General features: G+C 40.1%; 1 protein-coding gene across 1 annotated transcript in view; it reads right to left on the minus strand.

Annotated features, from left to right (window-relative positions):
- LOC136874900 (uncharacterized) overlaps positions 1–17,348 on the minus strand; it is a 28,182-nt gene extending 10,834 nt beyond the window's left edge. Inside the window, exon 1 of the mRNA XM_067148603.2 lies at positions 17,201–17,348. Within this exon, the coding sequence (XP_067004704.2) occupies positions 17,201–17,320 (120 nt within the window). The 5' untranslated portion in view covers positions 17,321–17,348. The remainder of the gene's footprint in view (positions 1–17,200) is intronic.
- Positions 17,349–17,726: the final 378 nt, after the last annotated feature.

The following is a 17,726-nucleotide window of genomic DNA, read 5'->3' on the forward strand; positions in this document are numbered from 1 at the left end:
TATACAAGTGAGAACAAAGCGAATCGATATCATAGCCTTTAAATGTGACTCAGAGACAGGCTATATACTACAAGCGAACTGTAATATTTGACTCACACCAGCCACAGGAGGTTTACAATGAAATCAGGCTATCTACGAACCTACAGTGTACTACTATGAAAAGAAGCAGAACCTAGAACATATCGAAGTGACTGGATTAATTCTGGTTCCTATTGAAACAATGCCAAGCCGTTTCTAGAGACCTGCAAAACGATTGGCATCTCAAATAATGCCATCAAAGAACGACAACAATTTATTTAAAGCGCACGATGTGCAATGAATTATTAAACTAGTAATTTAATGCATAGTACAGGCTACTGAATATATACAAAGTACAAAGTAGGGCCTAATGCATTAAAGAAGAAAAGCTTCATCCAGTCCTTTACCAGGTGGTAGTGTCTCGACAATGATGTGACATTATAGCTATGTTTATGCAATTAATAAAATAAGCAGTTGATCGCGTATCGCCGGAAATTCGAGCAATTTGTTGTCCAAACTCTTTGATAAAATTGAGGCCTTCATTACCCAGGTACCACTCGTTCAATGGCTACTGGCACGAAGAAGAATGTTTCCAACAAATCACTGTAATTTCTTGTCTTAGCATTTTCCCTATTCGCGGCTGCACCTCCAGCACTCAATGACTAAACGGGAAGATTGAACTGAGCGAACGTGTTTGGCACAGGTAAAATCCCACAAGGGAGATTTACCCCTTTTCCATGGCACAAGTGCCATTCCGTCTGGCCTTTCACCGTCTGAACGGTAGCAGCTAGTGGGCTCTGGTACGGAAGGAACTTCTGCTGAAATCAGAGCCCGCAAAATGACATCGTTTATAGAAGATCTGAGGCCACATTACGAAATAATTTACATCCTATGTATCAGTGTCTTATTGTTCTTAAACTATTCCACTCTTACGCTATCTTCTATCAGGAATTAGAGCACTCCAGGCCTGACAGCTAGTCAGTTGAATAAGCTTTTTTTCCACTCGAGCGCCAGTAATATCATGCATTGGACAATAATACACGTCATTTTAATTTATGAAAGGATAATCGTATTATTGCGGCGTGCTACAAGCAAATCTAAAGTTTACCTACTTAAATTCAAACGACCATTGGAGACCAACCGCCACTTCGAAAAGACCGGCCAGAGAGAGCCTGGGAAAGCACCGCCTGTAGCGGAAACCGCTCTTCTCTATAAAGCCGAGGGAGCCGTACCCCAGGGGCTCTGAACTTTGGAGCGTGGGTTGGCGACCACGGGGCCCTCAGCTGAGTCCTGGCATTGCTTCCACTTACTTGTGCCAGGCTCCTCACTTTCATCTATCCTATCCGACCTCCCTTGGTCAACTCTTGTTCTTTTCCGACCCCGACGCTATTAGGTTTGCGAGGGCTAGGGAGTCTTTCATTTTCATGCCCTTCGTGGCCCTTGTCTTCCTTTGGCCGATATCTTCATTTTTCGAAGTGTCGGACCCCTTCCATTTTTTCCCTCTGATTAGTGTTGTATAGAGGATGGTTGCCTAGTTGTACTTCCTCTTAAAACAATAATCACCACCACCACCGAGGGAGCCGTGTCTGGAGATTGACAGTCCAGTGCGCAGTGCGCTTTGTACGCGAGTAACTTCTAGACCACTTGCCTAATCTGAGTAAATAGAACAAAGTCACGGTAACTTATTACTAGAATGTAACTAGCTCACCCAAGCACTGACTGTGTATTGCAAGTTACTGAACTATATCGAGTTCGCGAATTTTAGTGCGGTTCGCGCAACATATCTGCCATATGAGCTTGGCTGTGACCGGTTTCTGACCGTAAATAGGCACTACTTTTAACGGAACTAATTTATAAGTAGGAGATTTGCAAATTGATCTCGCCTAGGTCACAGCATTGAGCGGAATTACGTACGAGGCAGTGAAGCAGAGTAATCATTTTGTAGCAGCTACTTTCCTGGACAAGCATAGCTCAAGAGAGAAGCAGAGGGAAGCAGTGATGGCATTCCAGGAAATCGAGTGCATCATCACGGTGTAAATTCCACCACGAGCCCCAGACGGAAGCCGGAGGCAATGTAAGACGCCCTAATATCACAGAGTCATATCACAGAAAGCTCATAACATTGAACAACAATGACATTACGTTGACCATTGTTTGTTGTGATGTCTTCTGTTGCCAGTCATGTCCGATAGATCGGATTACTGCTGTGTACCGAGTATTTTTTTAATTTGCTTTACGTCACACTGACACAGATATATATTATGGCGACGATGGGATAGGAAAGGGCTAGGAGTGGAAAGGAAGCGGCACTGGCGTTAATTACGGTACAGACACAGCATTTGCCTGGTGTGAAATTGGGAGACCGCGGGAAACCATCTTCAGGGCTGTCGACAGTGGTTTTCGAACCCACTACCTCCCGGATGAAAACTCACAGCTTTGCGCCCCGAAGCGCAAGGCCAACTCGCCCGGTCGTTCCGAGTATAACAGCCGCTGCCTGAATATTGGCGGGAAATAGCTGGGAAGTTAGATAACTTTCTTCTTAAGGATGCCATTCCTCTGGTTCATAAATTTTCTGATACTACTGGTAGGCCTACGTAACAAACTGGTTCATCATAGCAGTCGAGCTATTCAATCCCTACGCTGAGGCACTGATTGGAATACCCAGTGTGTATATTTAACGGAACAATGGCAGAGGAGTGTTCACGGCTCTCTGCGGCCTGGTCATTCCAGCTCTGGAACTTTGGACTGTTAGATCGGCATGGTAGTTCTGTTCGTTAAAAGTGAGAAAATGTGCGGTTTTTCTTTCATTTGAGCGAGTATATTATATGTTATATGGCTTTTAATCCCTACATTCCTACTGACGTTTTTGTAATGGCCTGAGTTAACTGTAGTTAGTAAAACCACAAAGACAGTATTTCTGAGAATCCCGTAGCGAAGCACGGGTACATCAGCTAGTTTGTTATATAGTCACGTTCCCGAAAATTTATTGGTGCGTAAAATAATTGTTGTTCCACAGGTTTCTTGTGTTTGGTGTCCACAAAAATCATAGGGAGTGGTAAATAAGACTTAAAACCAATAATAAGCAAACTGAATGGCACTTGGCCAACCTAGCGACGACGATGCATGGCTAGCGCAACGAACCCTCTCGTTGGTTATTATCGGCGTCATAGACCGGGGTCGCTATCTCGCCGTCAGATTGCTCCTCACTAATCGTTCTCACGTAGGCTGAACCCCCTCTTATGATGATAAAAATAACTGAACTGGGCGAGAATCGAAGCCGGGACTTTCGAATAGGAAGCCGAAACATGACTGCTAGATCGTTTCGCTAGCAGAAAAAACAAACATAATGTTGTTAATAATAATATTAATAATAATAACAGGAAGCGATTTGACCATGTGGATAGAGTCACTGAATTATGAGCTTTTATCCGGGAGATAGTGGGTTCGAATCCCACAGCCGACGGCCCTGAAGATTGTTTTCCGTGGTTTCCCATTTTCACACCAGGTAAATACCGAGTCTCTACCTGAAGTCCACGGCCACTACCATTCCAGTCCTTGCCCTATCCCATCCCTTTGTCGTCGAAAACCTCCGATGTTTAAGTGTGACATTAAGCAAGTAACAAATAATAATAATAATAATAATAATAATAATAATAATAATAATAATAATAATAATACTTGTTTATGGCCCTATTAATCTAATTCTTGCTTGATAAGCCCGTTACAGGTATTTGAATGTTGTTATGACAACGAATTTTCGTCATTACGTGTCACTGCAGTGACCAATTTACCAACGTGAACCGGGAAACTCTAAATCTACAATAATGGTAGTCTAAGTATAAATTTGTATGACGATAAGTGTAAAAGTTAAAATAGCATGAATAAATGAAGCACTTACAGTGAACATAGAAACAAAATTTTCACTCAGAGAGCCTAATTTTCTTCAAGGTCCCTACAAAAATCGAAAATTCAATAATATCCCCGAGGGGGCCGAACTGGGAGAGACAAGTTCGAAATTGGCTCTCAAGAGCAAAATAGCCTAAGTATGGATTGTTGATGAACGTTTTATATTTTAAAATGTCCTATTTTTAAAATGCTCAACGGCCAGGGTATCGTTACGTGCCAGCCATGTTTTAGCCGTTTTGGTACTTCCTAGAAGGGACTAGCCAGTCACACACGACCGGGGCGCTCCCAGCCAGATATAAGACCTCAGAACCGTTCCGAGAATGTGGCGTGACGTCAGCATCGGGAGGCAAGTTTGAAGTTTCTTCAGTAATAAAAATCAATGAGTTTGGCCATGTGACGGTGTAATTAGAAGTGTTTTAATTCGTTTAATTGTGTCAACTGTTAATTCCATTGTCTGAAATGGTACTGAAGTGTTGTGCACCCGACTGTAAAGGGAATTACGATAGTCATAACAAAGTTATGTTAAGTTACGTTTCCGAAATATGATGTTATGCAACAAAGATGTTACGTACTATTCCACGACAAGTCCACCTACCAATTACTCAGTGGTGAGTAACTATTATATCATGTAAGCTCCTTGTTCGGAATGGAGGGAGATGTTGAAGATGACAGCGATGGTTGCACCAGTACGTACTCTGCCGGGACGTTCTACCAGCACAGGCCACTGCAGACACTGCAGTGAGTATGAAACCTTACCACATGTGCTGGGGAGTTGCCCTCAAGGAGAACTGCTTAGGATCAAACGCCATAACATCATCAGAAACCTAATTGCTAATGCTCTTCGTCTCAAAAATCTAGAAGTGTACGAAGAAGTCCACTGCCTCGCCGAAGGAGGCAGCACTCGCAGGATTGATATTATAGCGATTGACAGACGGAGGAACGAAGCAGAAATTATTGATCCTACGGTACGCTTTGAATCTTCAGCCTCTCAGCCGACCGACGTAGACAATGAGAAAAAGGATATCTATAATCCAACCATCCCTTTCTTTCTTGAGTCGTATAACCTTAAAAAAATTACGGTGACTGGACTTTTCTTTGGCGCGAGGGGAACAATTCCCAAATCTTTCGTCACATGGCGACAAAAATATAAACTAGCGAGAAGCCTACAAGATGAGATAGTCGTCTCACTCATCAAGTACTCCGTTTCGATTCTTCGTCACCATTTATATGGAGTTCATGCCATTTAACATGGTTAATTGTAACCTATCATTTTTTTAAACATTAATCTTTTCATCTTCCCTCAAAATTGTTATTGTGTATTATTCTGTGTCTTATGGCAAATCTAGGGTGTCCTGGATCAGACTAAATAAATAAAAATAAAAATATTATTATTATTATTATTATTATTAAACGTACTATACGCATTAAACCATATGGAACAGCTGTTACTATGTAGGCCTATTTACTCTGTAAATGCATGAAATTGGCTCACAGTGGTATATTATTTTATAGGTATGGCACATATATTTCAAATTTGGTGATATTTTGTGGTACGATTCAAACACACGAAAAACATAAACTCCTCCTCTTCGAAGACCACGACTTTTAAAGAATGCATTGCCATGTACCGTTCCCAATTGCTCATTATATTTATCATCCACTTCTGGCAGGACCCGACAAGAAAGTAGAATAGAGAGAGAAGCAATAAACAGAACAATTGAAGATGGTATCAGCAGCCATGCCTCACACACAGACAAAAATTTCAGTCCGCAATGTTTTACAATTTAAAATAAAAATTAACATGTTGATGTTACCTGAAGGTTGATTTATGTGACGAAAGAAACGCAAGCATTTTATTTTCTGTATATGGACACATCAAAGCAACCACACTGCATAGCATATGCAATCATGGGAGAGGACATGACCTCAAAAGTTTGTTCTAAAGGGGTTTAATTACAGTATCAATTTTCTAATATATACTGTATGTAGGCAACTTTACCAATATTTAAACTGAATTATGTTTGTGAATTCCTATTGTCTTTGTTAGCAATTCGGCCTAGAGAAAGTTAACATTGTAAAATGCCGTCGTGATTTGAAAATGTGTGCTGTTTATTTTTAACGATAGAGTCGCTCAAATATGGTAATAACGACAATATAACTCAATGTTTCTTAAAATTAACCGTTATTTCTTGGTCAATAAATTATTCGATAGGCAAAAGGTATTAAAATAATGTTTGTGTGTGACAATTCTCCGCACATCCTTGCATTGCGTCCGCCTCCTTAGAGTGACGTCACCGCGCTGTTGTGAGGCCTTATTATGTAGGAAGTGTTGGTCTGGAGTGCGTGTATTGTTCGCTTGGTCTGGTTTTCTCGTACGTGTCTGCGAGGTGCAGCGAAAATGCTCCGTCTCTATATGATTTTTCACGAGAGTTTAATCCTGATGTAAACAAGCCATGTCCACGCCTCAGCCAAAGAAAGAGTTGTGATTCGCTGAGCGTGTAGTACCGACCTCCGCCCCGTCAACGTCTCGTGTTCGGACATACAGTGCTGCGCATATCACCTAAAATAGACGAGGAACAGTTTTTGAGCTGTATTAAACTAAATGGAGGGGTTTGAAGGGTGATCTACTGCTGAAGATTAGGGTCTACATTATTTATTTATTTATTTATTTATTTATTTCTGAATATTAAAGAAAGCTATCGTAGGCTAGAGCACAAAATTACACACGTAGGAAGGTTTATCTTAGGACAGCTGTTTGAAATGTCACGCAGATATTTCCGTCTCCACAATACAATATCCTCCCTATCCATTAACACAGGTTTACGTTCTCTTTTAACAAACTGGAACCCTATGTCCTTTAAAAGTCTGTACAATGTAGTTAAACTGAAGGTGGCTACTTTGCTCTACGTCGCACCGACACAGATATGTCTTACGGCGACGATGGGATAGGAAAGGCCTAGGAATTGGAAGGAAGTGGCCGTGGCCTTAATTAAGGTACAGCCCCGGCATTTGCCTGGTGTGAAAATGGGAAACCACGGAAAACCATCTTCAGGGCTGCCGACAGTGGGGATCGAACCCACTATCTCCCGATTACTGGATACTGGCCGCACAAGCGACTGCAGCTATCGAGCTGAAGGTGGGTAAAGTTTTATCTTTATTCACACTGTCTAATACTTTGCGTAAAGTAGGTGGTTTATTCCGAAAAAAGAATTCATGCATTTTCCTTCTAATACCACTTTTGACGATATCGTCGTACTTCTCGACTCTTTGAGGTCGTTTACGTTCCTTTCCCGGCGTTGTTAATTTCCCTGTCTTTCTAAACTGAGTCCGCATGTTATGAACCGAAATAGCCGACACACCTCACAACTCTGCACTTAGTTTCTCTACCTCTTTTACGACTATAGTCCGTTTTGGTTGAAAGCGTCCTGCGCGAGAAATAGTTGCGCATGCAGTGGTGGGAGCTATCGTCCCCCCACTCCTACAGCAGGTCCAGTCGCCAGGCTAGCGCTGAAGTGAAAACGTCTCTCAAGCGGCGCGTGTTGTTACGTGCGGGCTAAGTTGAAATTACTGAAGTGACGAGCATGGCTTCTAGGTCCTCTTCTAAATCTGGGAGACCACTGCGAGGCTAGGCACGTGAAAGTGTTTATACCATGAGTGAACATATGAAACATATCATCCAGATCTCAATCACACCGAGTCGGTTTGGGGAGATATCAAAGGAGAGGTCCGTGATAAGAATATATCTCACCGGGCGAGTTGGCCGTGCGCGTAGAGGCCCGTGGCTGTGAGCTTGCATCCGGGAGATAGTAGGTTCGAATCCCACTATCGGCAGCCCTGAAGATGGTTTTCCGTGGTTTCCCATTTTCACACCAGGCAAATGCTGGGGCTGTACCTTAATTAATGCCACGGCCGCTTCCTTCCAACTCCTAGGCCTTTCCTATCCCATCGTCGCCATAAGACCTATCTGTGTCGGTGCGACGTAAAGCCCCTAGCAAAAAAAAAGAATATATCTCAATTAATAGTAATACAGCATAATTAGTTTTTTAGCATAAAAATGTGTGCCATAGCATCTCTAATGCCTTCACTGTTCATAAATGAGGCGCTCCTATTCCCAGTATAAATAAAAATGCTTATTCTGTACGAAATATTTCTCTGTCTTATAGATCACTCGTGACTTGACAGCAGACACACTCGACAAAAAGGAAGCTCTTTGCGGATATTGCTTGCACAGTATTCGCAAGACAAACGGAAAAAATGTTGCGACCACGTAAAAGACACTGAGCAGGAATACTGGGAGCGTGACAACACCATGCATAAGGAATTAGAATTAGACCAGTCCGACATCAACCTCGGTGAAACTTCAGATGACACTGATTCAGACGAGAGTGAAGATTATTCTGAATAATTTGTAAATACGATCCCTGAACTCCGAATATTAAACAAACGTGATCATAGAACACGTAAGAAGTCCGATAATATTTTTGCTCTGATTTTATGAGACAGATTTATATTGTCTATTGTTCCGGAGCATTTTGTTGCTGTTTTCGTTGTTTTTGTTGCTGCTGTTGCTGTAGGAGACCTGTTCTCTCAGTCATAACAATAGCAGGTTATTCAAGAGTATTATATATTATTATATTTCTTCTGATGGACAAGAAAAGTAGACATTGTTAATGTTATTATGAAAGTAGCTGAAGTATTTCTGCTAATGCTTCTTCTCTTCATTTTCGCGACAAATTTGCATTAATTAATCTCTTTTATACGTATTTCACTAGAAATCACGTTAAGTAGATTATATCTCCAGGCTGTCAGTGGAAACAACTTCCTCCTATTCGTTAGGCGATTGATGAACTGATAGCGCGTACCGATGCGCCTTTCCTTGGTATACAGTACAGTACAGTTTCAAACGAACTTCCTTTATTCGCAGTATTACCAGTTGCAAGTTACTGTCTTATGTTCAATTGATTTTCTATCAAATGGTTTGTGATAGTACATATATCACACCCCCGAATTATATGTAGAAGTTAGAGATATTATTGTCAGTATTCGATTTATTATTATTATTATTATTATTATCAGTATTATTATTATTATTATCAGTATTTCATTTGTATATTTTGCCTTTTATATTGGTAAGCTGGAAGATATCCACATATGTAGGTATGAGTAATTTGTTTTGCACGAGTGGGAAAACATTGCTTTAATAACTCTGGTAATTTGAATGAGTCATCTGGCTACCCCAGTGTCTGTTGTGATGTACTTGTGTCAGGGAATTCCATTTGTCATGTATATATCCCAGCCTGATGAGATGAGCTTGTTGTTGTACCAGGAAAGTTTGGTGATTCATGAAAACTCCCCAGAGTTTGTTATTGTCTTGGGAGGAAGAAGTAGTTCAGGGCTTGGTCTTGATTTGAGATCACTCATGATTGGCTGGCAAGCACCAATCCAGACGTCTCATCTGAGAGGAGGGGGATGTTGATGTCTATAAAGGTTGGTCATACGGCGGCAACCAGAAGATTGTATAGGAGATTGTATGAGAAACATTGTAAGGGTGATTGTGAAGGTGATTGTATAGGAACGAGAAGGAAGATAACTACAACTACAACTGACGGACTGTACGGGAAGGAAGTGGTGCTGAGACACGGTACTGGATTGACATGGCTGCAATGGACTGGACTTCAAACGTTCGTGGAGCGTAGTCGTGTTATGTTTGTGGAAAGTGGCTGATTGTGGAGAGTGCTTGCGCATTAAGTATTGCAGCACTTGTGGCGGCCTAGCATTATATGTTGGTGAAAGCTATCTCAGACTTTCCATAAATTTATATGTTGAGGATCGACAGACGTGTGTATATATCTTTACAAGTGTTAAAATATGTGAACACAGTAGTACAAGGTACAGTATCTGTGTGAAGTGATAACTGCCGATTATGAGAATCGGTAAGTCGAATTGATATAGAGACAGTGAAGGGTATTTATCTTCATACATGTACATTGTTCATCGGACTATCTGCAAATGGTAGCTTAGTTCTCACTTTCGTTTTCCCACGATTTTCATTATTATTGTTGTTGTTGTTGTAAATATGGAGTCTTCCAGCAATATTTTATGTGTGTATTATATGTATAATGTTGTATGTTGATGAGGTGCTCATGCACGGAATTTGTTCAGAATATAGTTAGCTAATTTAGAATCAGTGTTATTGATAAACCTAGGTGCAGTTCCTACCGTATTAGTCGTTTTCAGGAGGTTAGGTAAGGCCTGCAGCAGATGTACCAGTACGCAGCATTATGTACACGCCCTGGGATATAAAGTCTATCATGCTCTTATCTAAATTCGAGGGATCCATTCTGGTGAACTCTGGCGCCCATACTACGGACATTTCGGTTAATTATGCTTATTAATTTTATTAAGTTTTTGAGTAATTTTATTTATATATTTTTATTTATCAGTAGTCATCAACTTATTACAATTGGCTCCCCAACGTGTGGCTGAATGATTGGTACATCTGTTAGGCTTATAAGCGTAGGTGCACTTGTCAGGTGTGGTTGGAATTCTGCGAACTATGTCAGTGAAGTGTTTTATATGTACGTGATATGTATGTTGGAGTATGAAGAAATGTTGTAGCGAGTCGAGTATTATAAGACTGAGAAGTAGAGAGGTTGTTAAAGTTGTTGGTACTATGAATCAGGATAAGAGAAATCAAAAGAATTCCACCACATTGAGTTTATCTAATTTAAGTGAGAATAGCGAAATGGCTGATAGTAGGAAAGATCAATCGGCAACGATAGGTGAGGAACCGAGTAACCCGTCTCAAACTCAGAATGTAGGGGATCAAGGGGCGACCTTAACTCTTAGTATGCTTCAATCACTATTTAATCAGTTCAGTAAAGAGTTGAAGGGTGAATTTAACAGTAAGAGTGACGTATTGTCCAGTAAAATCGATAATAATAATGTTGAATTGTCCAGTAAAATTGATAATAATAATGTTGAATTGTCCAGTAAAATCGATAATAATAATGTTGAACTGTCCAGTAAAATCGATAATAATAATATTGAATTGTCCAGTAAGATTGATAGTCAGAGTAAAGAGTTGAAGAGTGAACTGAGTTTTTTAAGTAATGAAATATACAGTATTAATAGTGAATTAAATTCAGTTAGTACGGAATTGTCCAGTAAGATTGAGAATCAAAGTAAGGAGTTAAATTTAGTGAGTGTTGAATTGTCTAGTAAAATTGATAGTTTAAGTAGTGCTGTGAATGGTAGAATAGATGAATTGAACCAGAAGTTTGACCATCAAAGCAGAGAAATTCAGGAAGTCAATAATAAGGTTGAATCTCAATGCTTGGAATTGACTGAGAAAATTGAATGCCGATTTAATGTAGTTAGGAAAGAATTTGTTGAAAACAGCAAGGAATGTGATAAGAGAATAAAAATAGTGGAAGATAAAGTCGAGGAAATAGATAGAATTAAATCCAATCAGAACGTTTTAGCGAAGCGTATAGATGAGAAGGATGAGAAATTGGAGAAAGACCTGAAGTCGGTAAAAGATGACCTCAAGTCAGTAGAAGGAAATGCCAGAATGGTAGTTGAAGAAGGAATTAAAGCATGTCATGTAAAGTTAAGGCAGGAGATCAGTCAAATCCAAGTAGGTAGCAGCATATGTAATAGGTACGTATCTTGTACGAAGGACTCTGAATTACCCAAATTTAATGGTCGGCAGTTTAATCCGATGGAATTCTTGAAAACGGTGGAGAAACGGTTTTCCAAGAATCTTGACGATGGTTTGATCGAGTGGAGTATGGTTGATGAGATGTTGGATATTGCATTTGTTGGAGAAGCGAGATCCTGGTTTCAAGTTTATAGACAGGGTATTTCGAGTTTGGAGGAATTTAGGGAGAAATTTAGTTCTAAATTTTGGAGTGAAGCTATTCAGGGAAGGGAAAGAGATCGCGTGCTATTTGGCAAATATAGACCTCAGGAAGGTGTGTCTATGACGGAATATTTCTTGGCGCATGTTCTGATCAGCCAGAATATTGAAGGTCTAGCATCGGAGAGAGATACAGTCCGCCAGATGTTGAGGCATTTTCCTGAGAAGGTCGGATTAGCTGCATGTATGCAGAATATTGTTACGATTAAGGAATTAGAGCAGCTGTTAGAGAGGTTTGATGCTTTAGAAGGGCAGGGGAGGACTAGGCAAAGTGAAGGTAGAAATTACGGGGATAATGGGAGACAAGGTAATCAGGTAGCGGGAGATAGGAATAATCAGAATTTCAGTCATTCTAGGCAAGGGAATCAGGGTGGTAATTCCGGAAGGGGAAACAGACACTCTAATCAAGGAGGTAATCACCAGGAATATTATGGCAGAAGACCTAATCAAGGGGAATCGGAAAGTAGGGGGCGTACGGATGAAAGACCTCCAGATCAAGTGCCGAGACATGATAATAGTGAACAGTCCACGTCAAGTAATTTAAACCGGAATCGGACTTCTTAGTTGGGTCAGATAGGCAGTCCGATACCGAAATTCCTATTCACGCGATGAAACAGGTAAGTTACGAGGTAGACGTGAAAGAGGAATTATTGTATGACCAAGTGTTTTGTGTTCAGGGAGATTTTGAGAATAGGGGGCGTGATGAAGGTAAGAAAGCTGTGTCGGATGACTTACTTTGTACTAGTGGTGATGGTAATAGCGGTGTTGCGATCGATAATCTTGTGGAAGTTTCTGAAATTGAAAGTGGAGTTTTTTGCGAAGTTGATGAAGGTTGTTTTGTGAGTGAAGAGTGTTTACGAAGTATACATCATGAGGATGTTTTTGTTGATTTAAGTCTACGTGAGGAGAGTAAAGTTAGGTCCATTATGTGTGAAAATGGTGACTTTGAGATTAATGAAACTTCTGATAAGAAAGTCGAAAGTAGCAGTGTTGTTGGCATGAAAGTGGTGCAAGTAGGAGCTGATATGGAAGGTGGTGAAGATGGATTAATTGTTGGGTCATTAAGTGGTAATGATAGCAACATTATAGTGAATTATGGTAAGAATTACAATAATAGAGTGAGCGTGTGTGAGAATGGAAGTGTGCGTGAGATGAAAGAAAGTCTATCCAAGCGTATGTGTAATGTTTTATTTAATGCTGAGAGTTGTGTGAACGATTTGAATGACGTGCTGAATGATATCGATGTGGAATGTATGAAAAAGTATGTGATCTGTTTGCTTGCATTAATTATGGTTTTGTGGAAGAGTAAACATAGTAAGATTCCCGAATATTTCAGAAAGAGGGATTTCCTTTTTATGAATGTTCCGAATGAAAGTTTGTATGATTCTTGTGTGACTGGATGGTATGAATGTTTGTGTGTGAGATAGAGTGGATTCTAGACGTAATTAGATTTTATTGTGGTACGCATTCTTCGCTTATCGATGCTGATGTTAAGTTTATGTATAGTTTTTTCATTTATATCAGGGTCCGTATACTGTGGACAGTAGAATAGGCAAGTGTGCTTATAGGCTCCTAACCGCTGAAAATAAGGTCCTTGGGACATTTAATATCTATAGCCTTCGCAGATATAAGAGATAGGATCTGCACCTTGGAGGTATATATTATCAATTTTAATGTACATGTACAGTAGCAAGAAGGGATTGTGTTCGATGGTATATGAAACAATCAGAGTTGTGTGTATATAGCCATATTATTATTATTATTGTTTGGACAAATTGTATTTCGTGTGTGCGAATACAATGCAGTAGACGCAATGTATATATCATTATTACTGTAAATTATGTGTTCAGTTATGTCATTATAAGGTTATGTAAGAAGTTCTGTTTTATGGTGAATCATAATATATGATATCATCGATTCACCAAGGGGGCGTTATGTGATAGTACATATATCACACCCCCGAATTATATGTAGAAGTTAGAGATATTATTGTCAGTATTCGATTTATTATTATTATTATTATTATTATTATCAGTATTATTATTATTATTATCAGTATTTCATTTGTATATTTTGCCTTTTATATTGGTAAGCTGGAAGATATCCACATATGTAGGTATGAGTAATTTGTTTTGCACGAGTGGGAAAACATTGCTTTAATAACTCTGGTAATTTGAATGAGTCATCTGGCTACCCCAGTGTCTGTTGTGATGTACTTGTGTCAGGGAATTCCATTTGTCATGTATATATCCCAGCCTGATGAGATGAGCTTGTTGTTGTACCAGGAAAGTTTGGTGATTCATGAAAACTCCCCAGAGTTTGTTATTGTCTTGGGAGGAAGAAGTAGTTCAGGGCTTGGTCTTGATTTGAGATCACTCATGATTGGCTGGCAAGCACCAATCCAGACGTCTCATCTGAGAGGAGGGGGATGTTGATGTCTATAAAGGTTGGTCATACGGCGGCAACCAGAAGATTGTATAGGAGATTGTATGAGAAACATTGTAAGGGTGATTGTGAAGGTGATTGTATAGGAACGAGAAGGAAGATAACTACAACTACAACTGACGGACTGTACGGGAAGGAAGTGGTGCTGAGACACGGTACTGGATTGACATGGCTGCAATGGACTGGACTTCAAACGTTCGTGGAGCGTAGTCGTGTTATGTTTGTGGAAAGTGGCTGATTGTGGAGAGTGCTTGCGCATTAAGTATTGCAGCACTTGTGGCGGCCTAGCATTATATGTTGGTGAAAGCTATCTCAGACTTTCCATAAATTTATATGTTGAGGATCGACAGACGTGTGTATATATCTTTACAAGTGTTAAAATATGTGAACACAGTAGTACAAGGTACAGTATCTGTGTGAAGTGATAACTGCCGATTATGAGAATCGGTAAGTCGAATTGATATAGAGACAGTGAAGGGTATTTATCTTCATACATGTACATTGTTCATCGGACTATCTGCAAATGGTAGCTTAGTTCTCACTTTCGTTTTCCCACGATTTTCATTATTATTGTTGTTGTTGTTGTAAATATGGAGTCTTCCAGCAATATTTTATGTGTGTATTATATGTATAATGTTGTATGTTGATGAGGTGCTCATGCACGGAATTTGTTCAGAATATAGTTAGCTAATTTAGAATCAGTGTTATTGATAAACCTAGGTGCAGTTCCTACCGTATTAGTCGTTTTCAGGAGGTTAGGTAAGGCCTGCAGCAGATGTACCAGTACGCAGCATTATGTACACGCCCTGGGATATAAAGTCTATCATGCTCTTATCTAAATTCGAGGGATCCATTCTGGTGAACTCTGGCGCCCATACTACGGACATTTCGGTTAATTATGCTTATTAATTTTATTAAGTTTTTGAGTAATTTTATTTATATATTTTATTCATGATTTTATTTGTTATTATCAGTAGTCATCAAATAGTTACAGGTTCAAACCTTTCAATTTTATATAACAGATTTCATATTCGTAAGAATGTATAATAAGAATGTATAAGAATAAATTAAAGGCTACAGAGTGCCAAAATATTCACCTCCACTTTTACTATACACTGAGATTTATTTCAATTGGTCGAAAGCATCATCCGATATGAATTCTTTTAGGCATGACCCTCTGATTTCTTGACGTCACCAACATTTACGACGAAAGTTACGAAGTATTTCCGTACTGGAATAGAACTGAAATTTTAGAATGTTATGCTCAAAGGCCTGTGTAGTTAATTGACAAGGTTTTAAGGCAGACAATCGAAAGATAAGACTCGATTTGTACAATGTACGGTACTATTTTATTTTCACTAGTTTATCATATTAAGTAATTCCTACACCTTTGAGTTAGTGTGATGTATGTACACCGATGAGCCATTGCATAATGACCACCCCGACCCGGGAACGTATCGCGCCTAAGCTTTCCACACTATTTCAGTCAGTTCCCAGGGCTACGTCCGCTGCCTGAACTCGACTGTGTCAGCTGGAGGAAAGGTTCAAGTTCTTCCCCCACCACCAGCGCGAACGCTCCCATAGTTCCTCGCACACGAGGCTAGGCCACACCTCCGGTCGTCCAGAAAGACGCTTACTACGAAGATGGACTATAAACCTGGATTCTGTTTACTTATTTTATTAAAAGCATTCACAACGCACTGCCTACGGACACTTCTGAGCGGTTTTCCTCTTTTGTGCTTCACTACACGCGATGGTCCCACGTCTTGCTCCATTTCTCTCACTATGAATACTGACACTAACAGCTGCTGCAAGATGCAACAGCTTATCTCCACACTGTACAGCTTGGGACTTTCCCTCACTATGAGAAGACTTCCTGCATTACACCACGCCTTCTGCCTTCATATCTCGTTCTTTAATCACTGTTTTATTTAAAAAAAAAACTATAGATATATACCGGTATATATGACAACCATATTTTAATTTGATTACGTACTCTTTCAGACTATCTAAATGTAATAAACTGAGATAAAATGAAATTAATGCGACGTACTAATTTTCTTCGAGCTCGCATACAGTCGAGTTAGTGCGACGGATGCTTCTCCAATCAACTACGTCTATGTCCACGTGCAAAGCCAAGGTGCTCCGCCTATTTGTTTACATCAGGATTAAACTCTCGTGAAAAATCATATAGCTGCATCGAAAATATTTCGGTACACAACACCCGAGCTATAGAAAGGAGGCTAGCCGCGAACAGTCAGTTAGTGTTGGACTTGAAGTTGGAGTCGATGGTGTCCCACCGGAATCAGCGTTTCGTCGGGCACCGAACGGAATACTACGTGTACTGCCTTAGAGTACTGTGCGTGTACCTGTGTGGACTGAGGACCGTCGCAAAGTCAGCGACTGGAGCCGCTGTCGTGAGTGAAATTGGAAGTGTCAATGGTATGAGGAGTATTGTAACGTTGTTCAACACTGTTGAGCTGTTGCTGTTTAGCTGTTCACTGTATTTGACTGAGTGAATTACTGGTCTGTCTATGGAGTCGAACCAAGGAAGAGTCATCTTGAGGTGTGTGGCCAATAGCCTTGTGTTCAAAGATAGCGGTCTGCATGATGCTGCTGTGTGGTATGACTGGACTTGTGAACCCAAGTGCAAGGCCTCTCTATCAGGATTACCGTCTCTCAGGTAAAGAGAACAGAGATTTGTAAATAGCCAGTAATTATTAAGTGCGGTCATTCATGGTTGGATATAACTGTGTATGTGTGTGTTCATTTTCTGATACAGAAATAAATTAGAGCGATGAAACAGTCGGTGTTTAATTCCAAACAGCATGGTTAAAAATGTATGGATTTATTCTAAAAGAAGCCACAACCCATTCAGAAAGTAAAAACAAGGAGATAAAAGGACCTTACCTGATTGATGTCAATATTACTTTGTGCTCGCGGCTCTGTGCATGTCGCAGTTGGAGCACTGAGAGCGCCTGTGCAGAGCAGACCTAACAGGAACAACTGAACGTAGGAGCACTGAGACATTATGAGCGACTGAGTCCAGTTACCAGCTCTCTCTTCTTTAAATGGCCTAGTATGTGATACAGTGGGCATCTCCTAGGTCATCAGATTAAATCAAGGGCACTGTTACTCTGACACTTATTCTTAGAACGATACGAAACTTGCCAGGCGATAGTTTTCCTGTTGGCAATAAGTTGTGCTTTTGGTGGGAGTACGCTTCGTCCTTTTATCCAGGTGTTGGATGCGCTTGTGAACGGTTGGCTGTTGAGAGAGCTCTTGTATTATTGTAGTGAAAAGTAGTTAAAACCTATTAAAATTTAAATTTTGTGTGTGAGTGTTCCATTTAGTGCTATTTATATATTGGTATTTAGTGCTTGTTGGTAGAAATCGGGAGTAGTATTATTTATTTGAATTTTATAACAAGTAATTC

The sequence above is a fragment of the Anabrus simplex genome, chromosome 5 (assembly GCF_040414725.1).
Source record: "Anabrus simplex isolate iqAnaSimp1 chromosome 5, ASM4041472v1, whole genome shotgun sequence".
Lineage (NCBI taxonomy): Eukaryota > Metazoa > Arthropoda > Insecta > Orthoptera > Tettigoniidae > Anabrus > Anabrus simplex.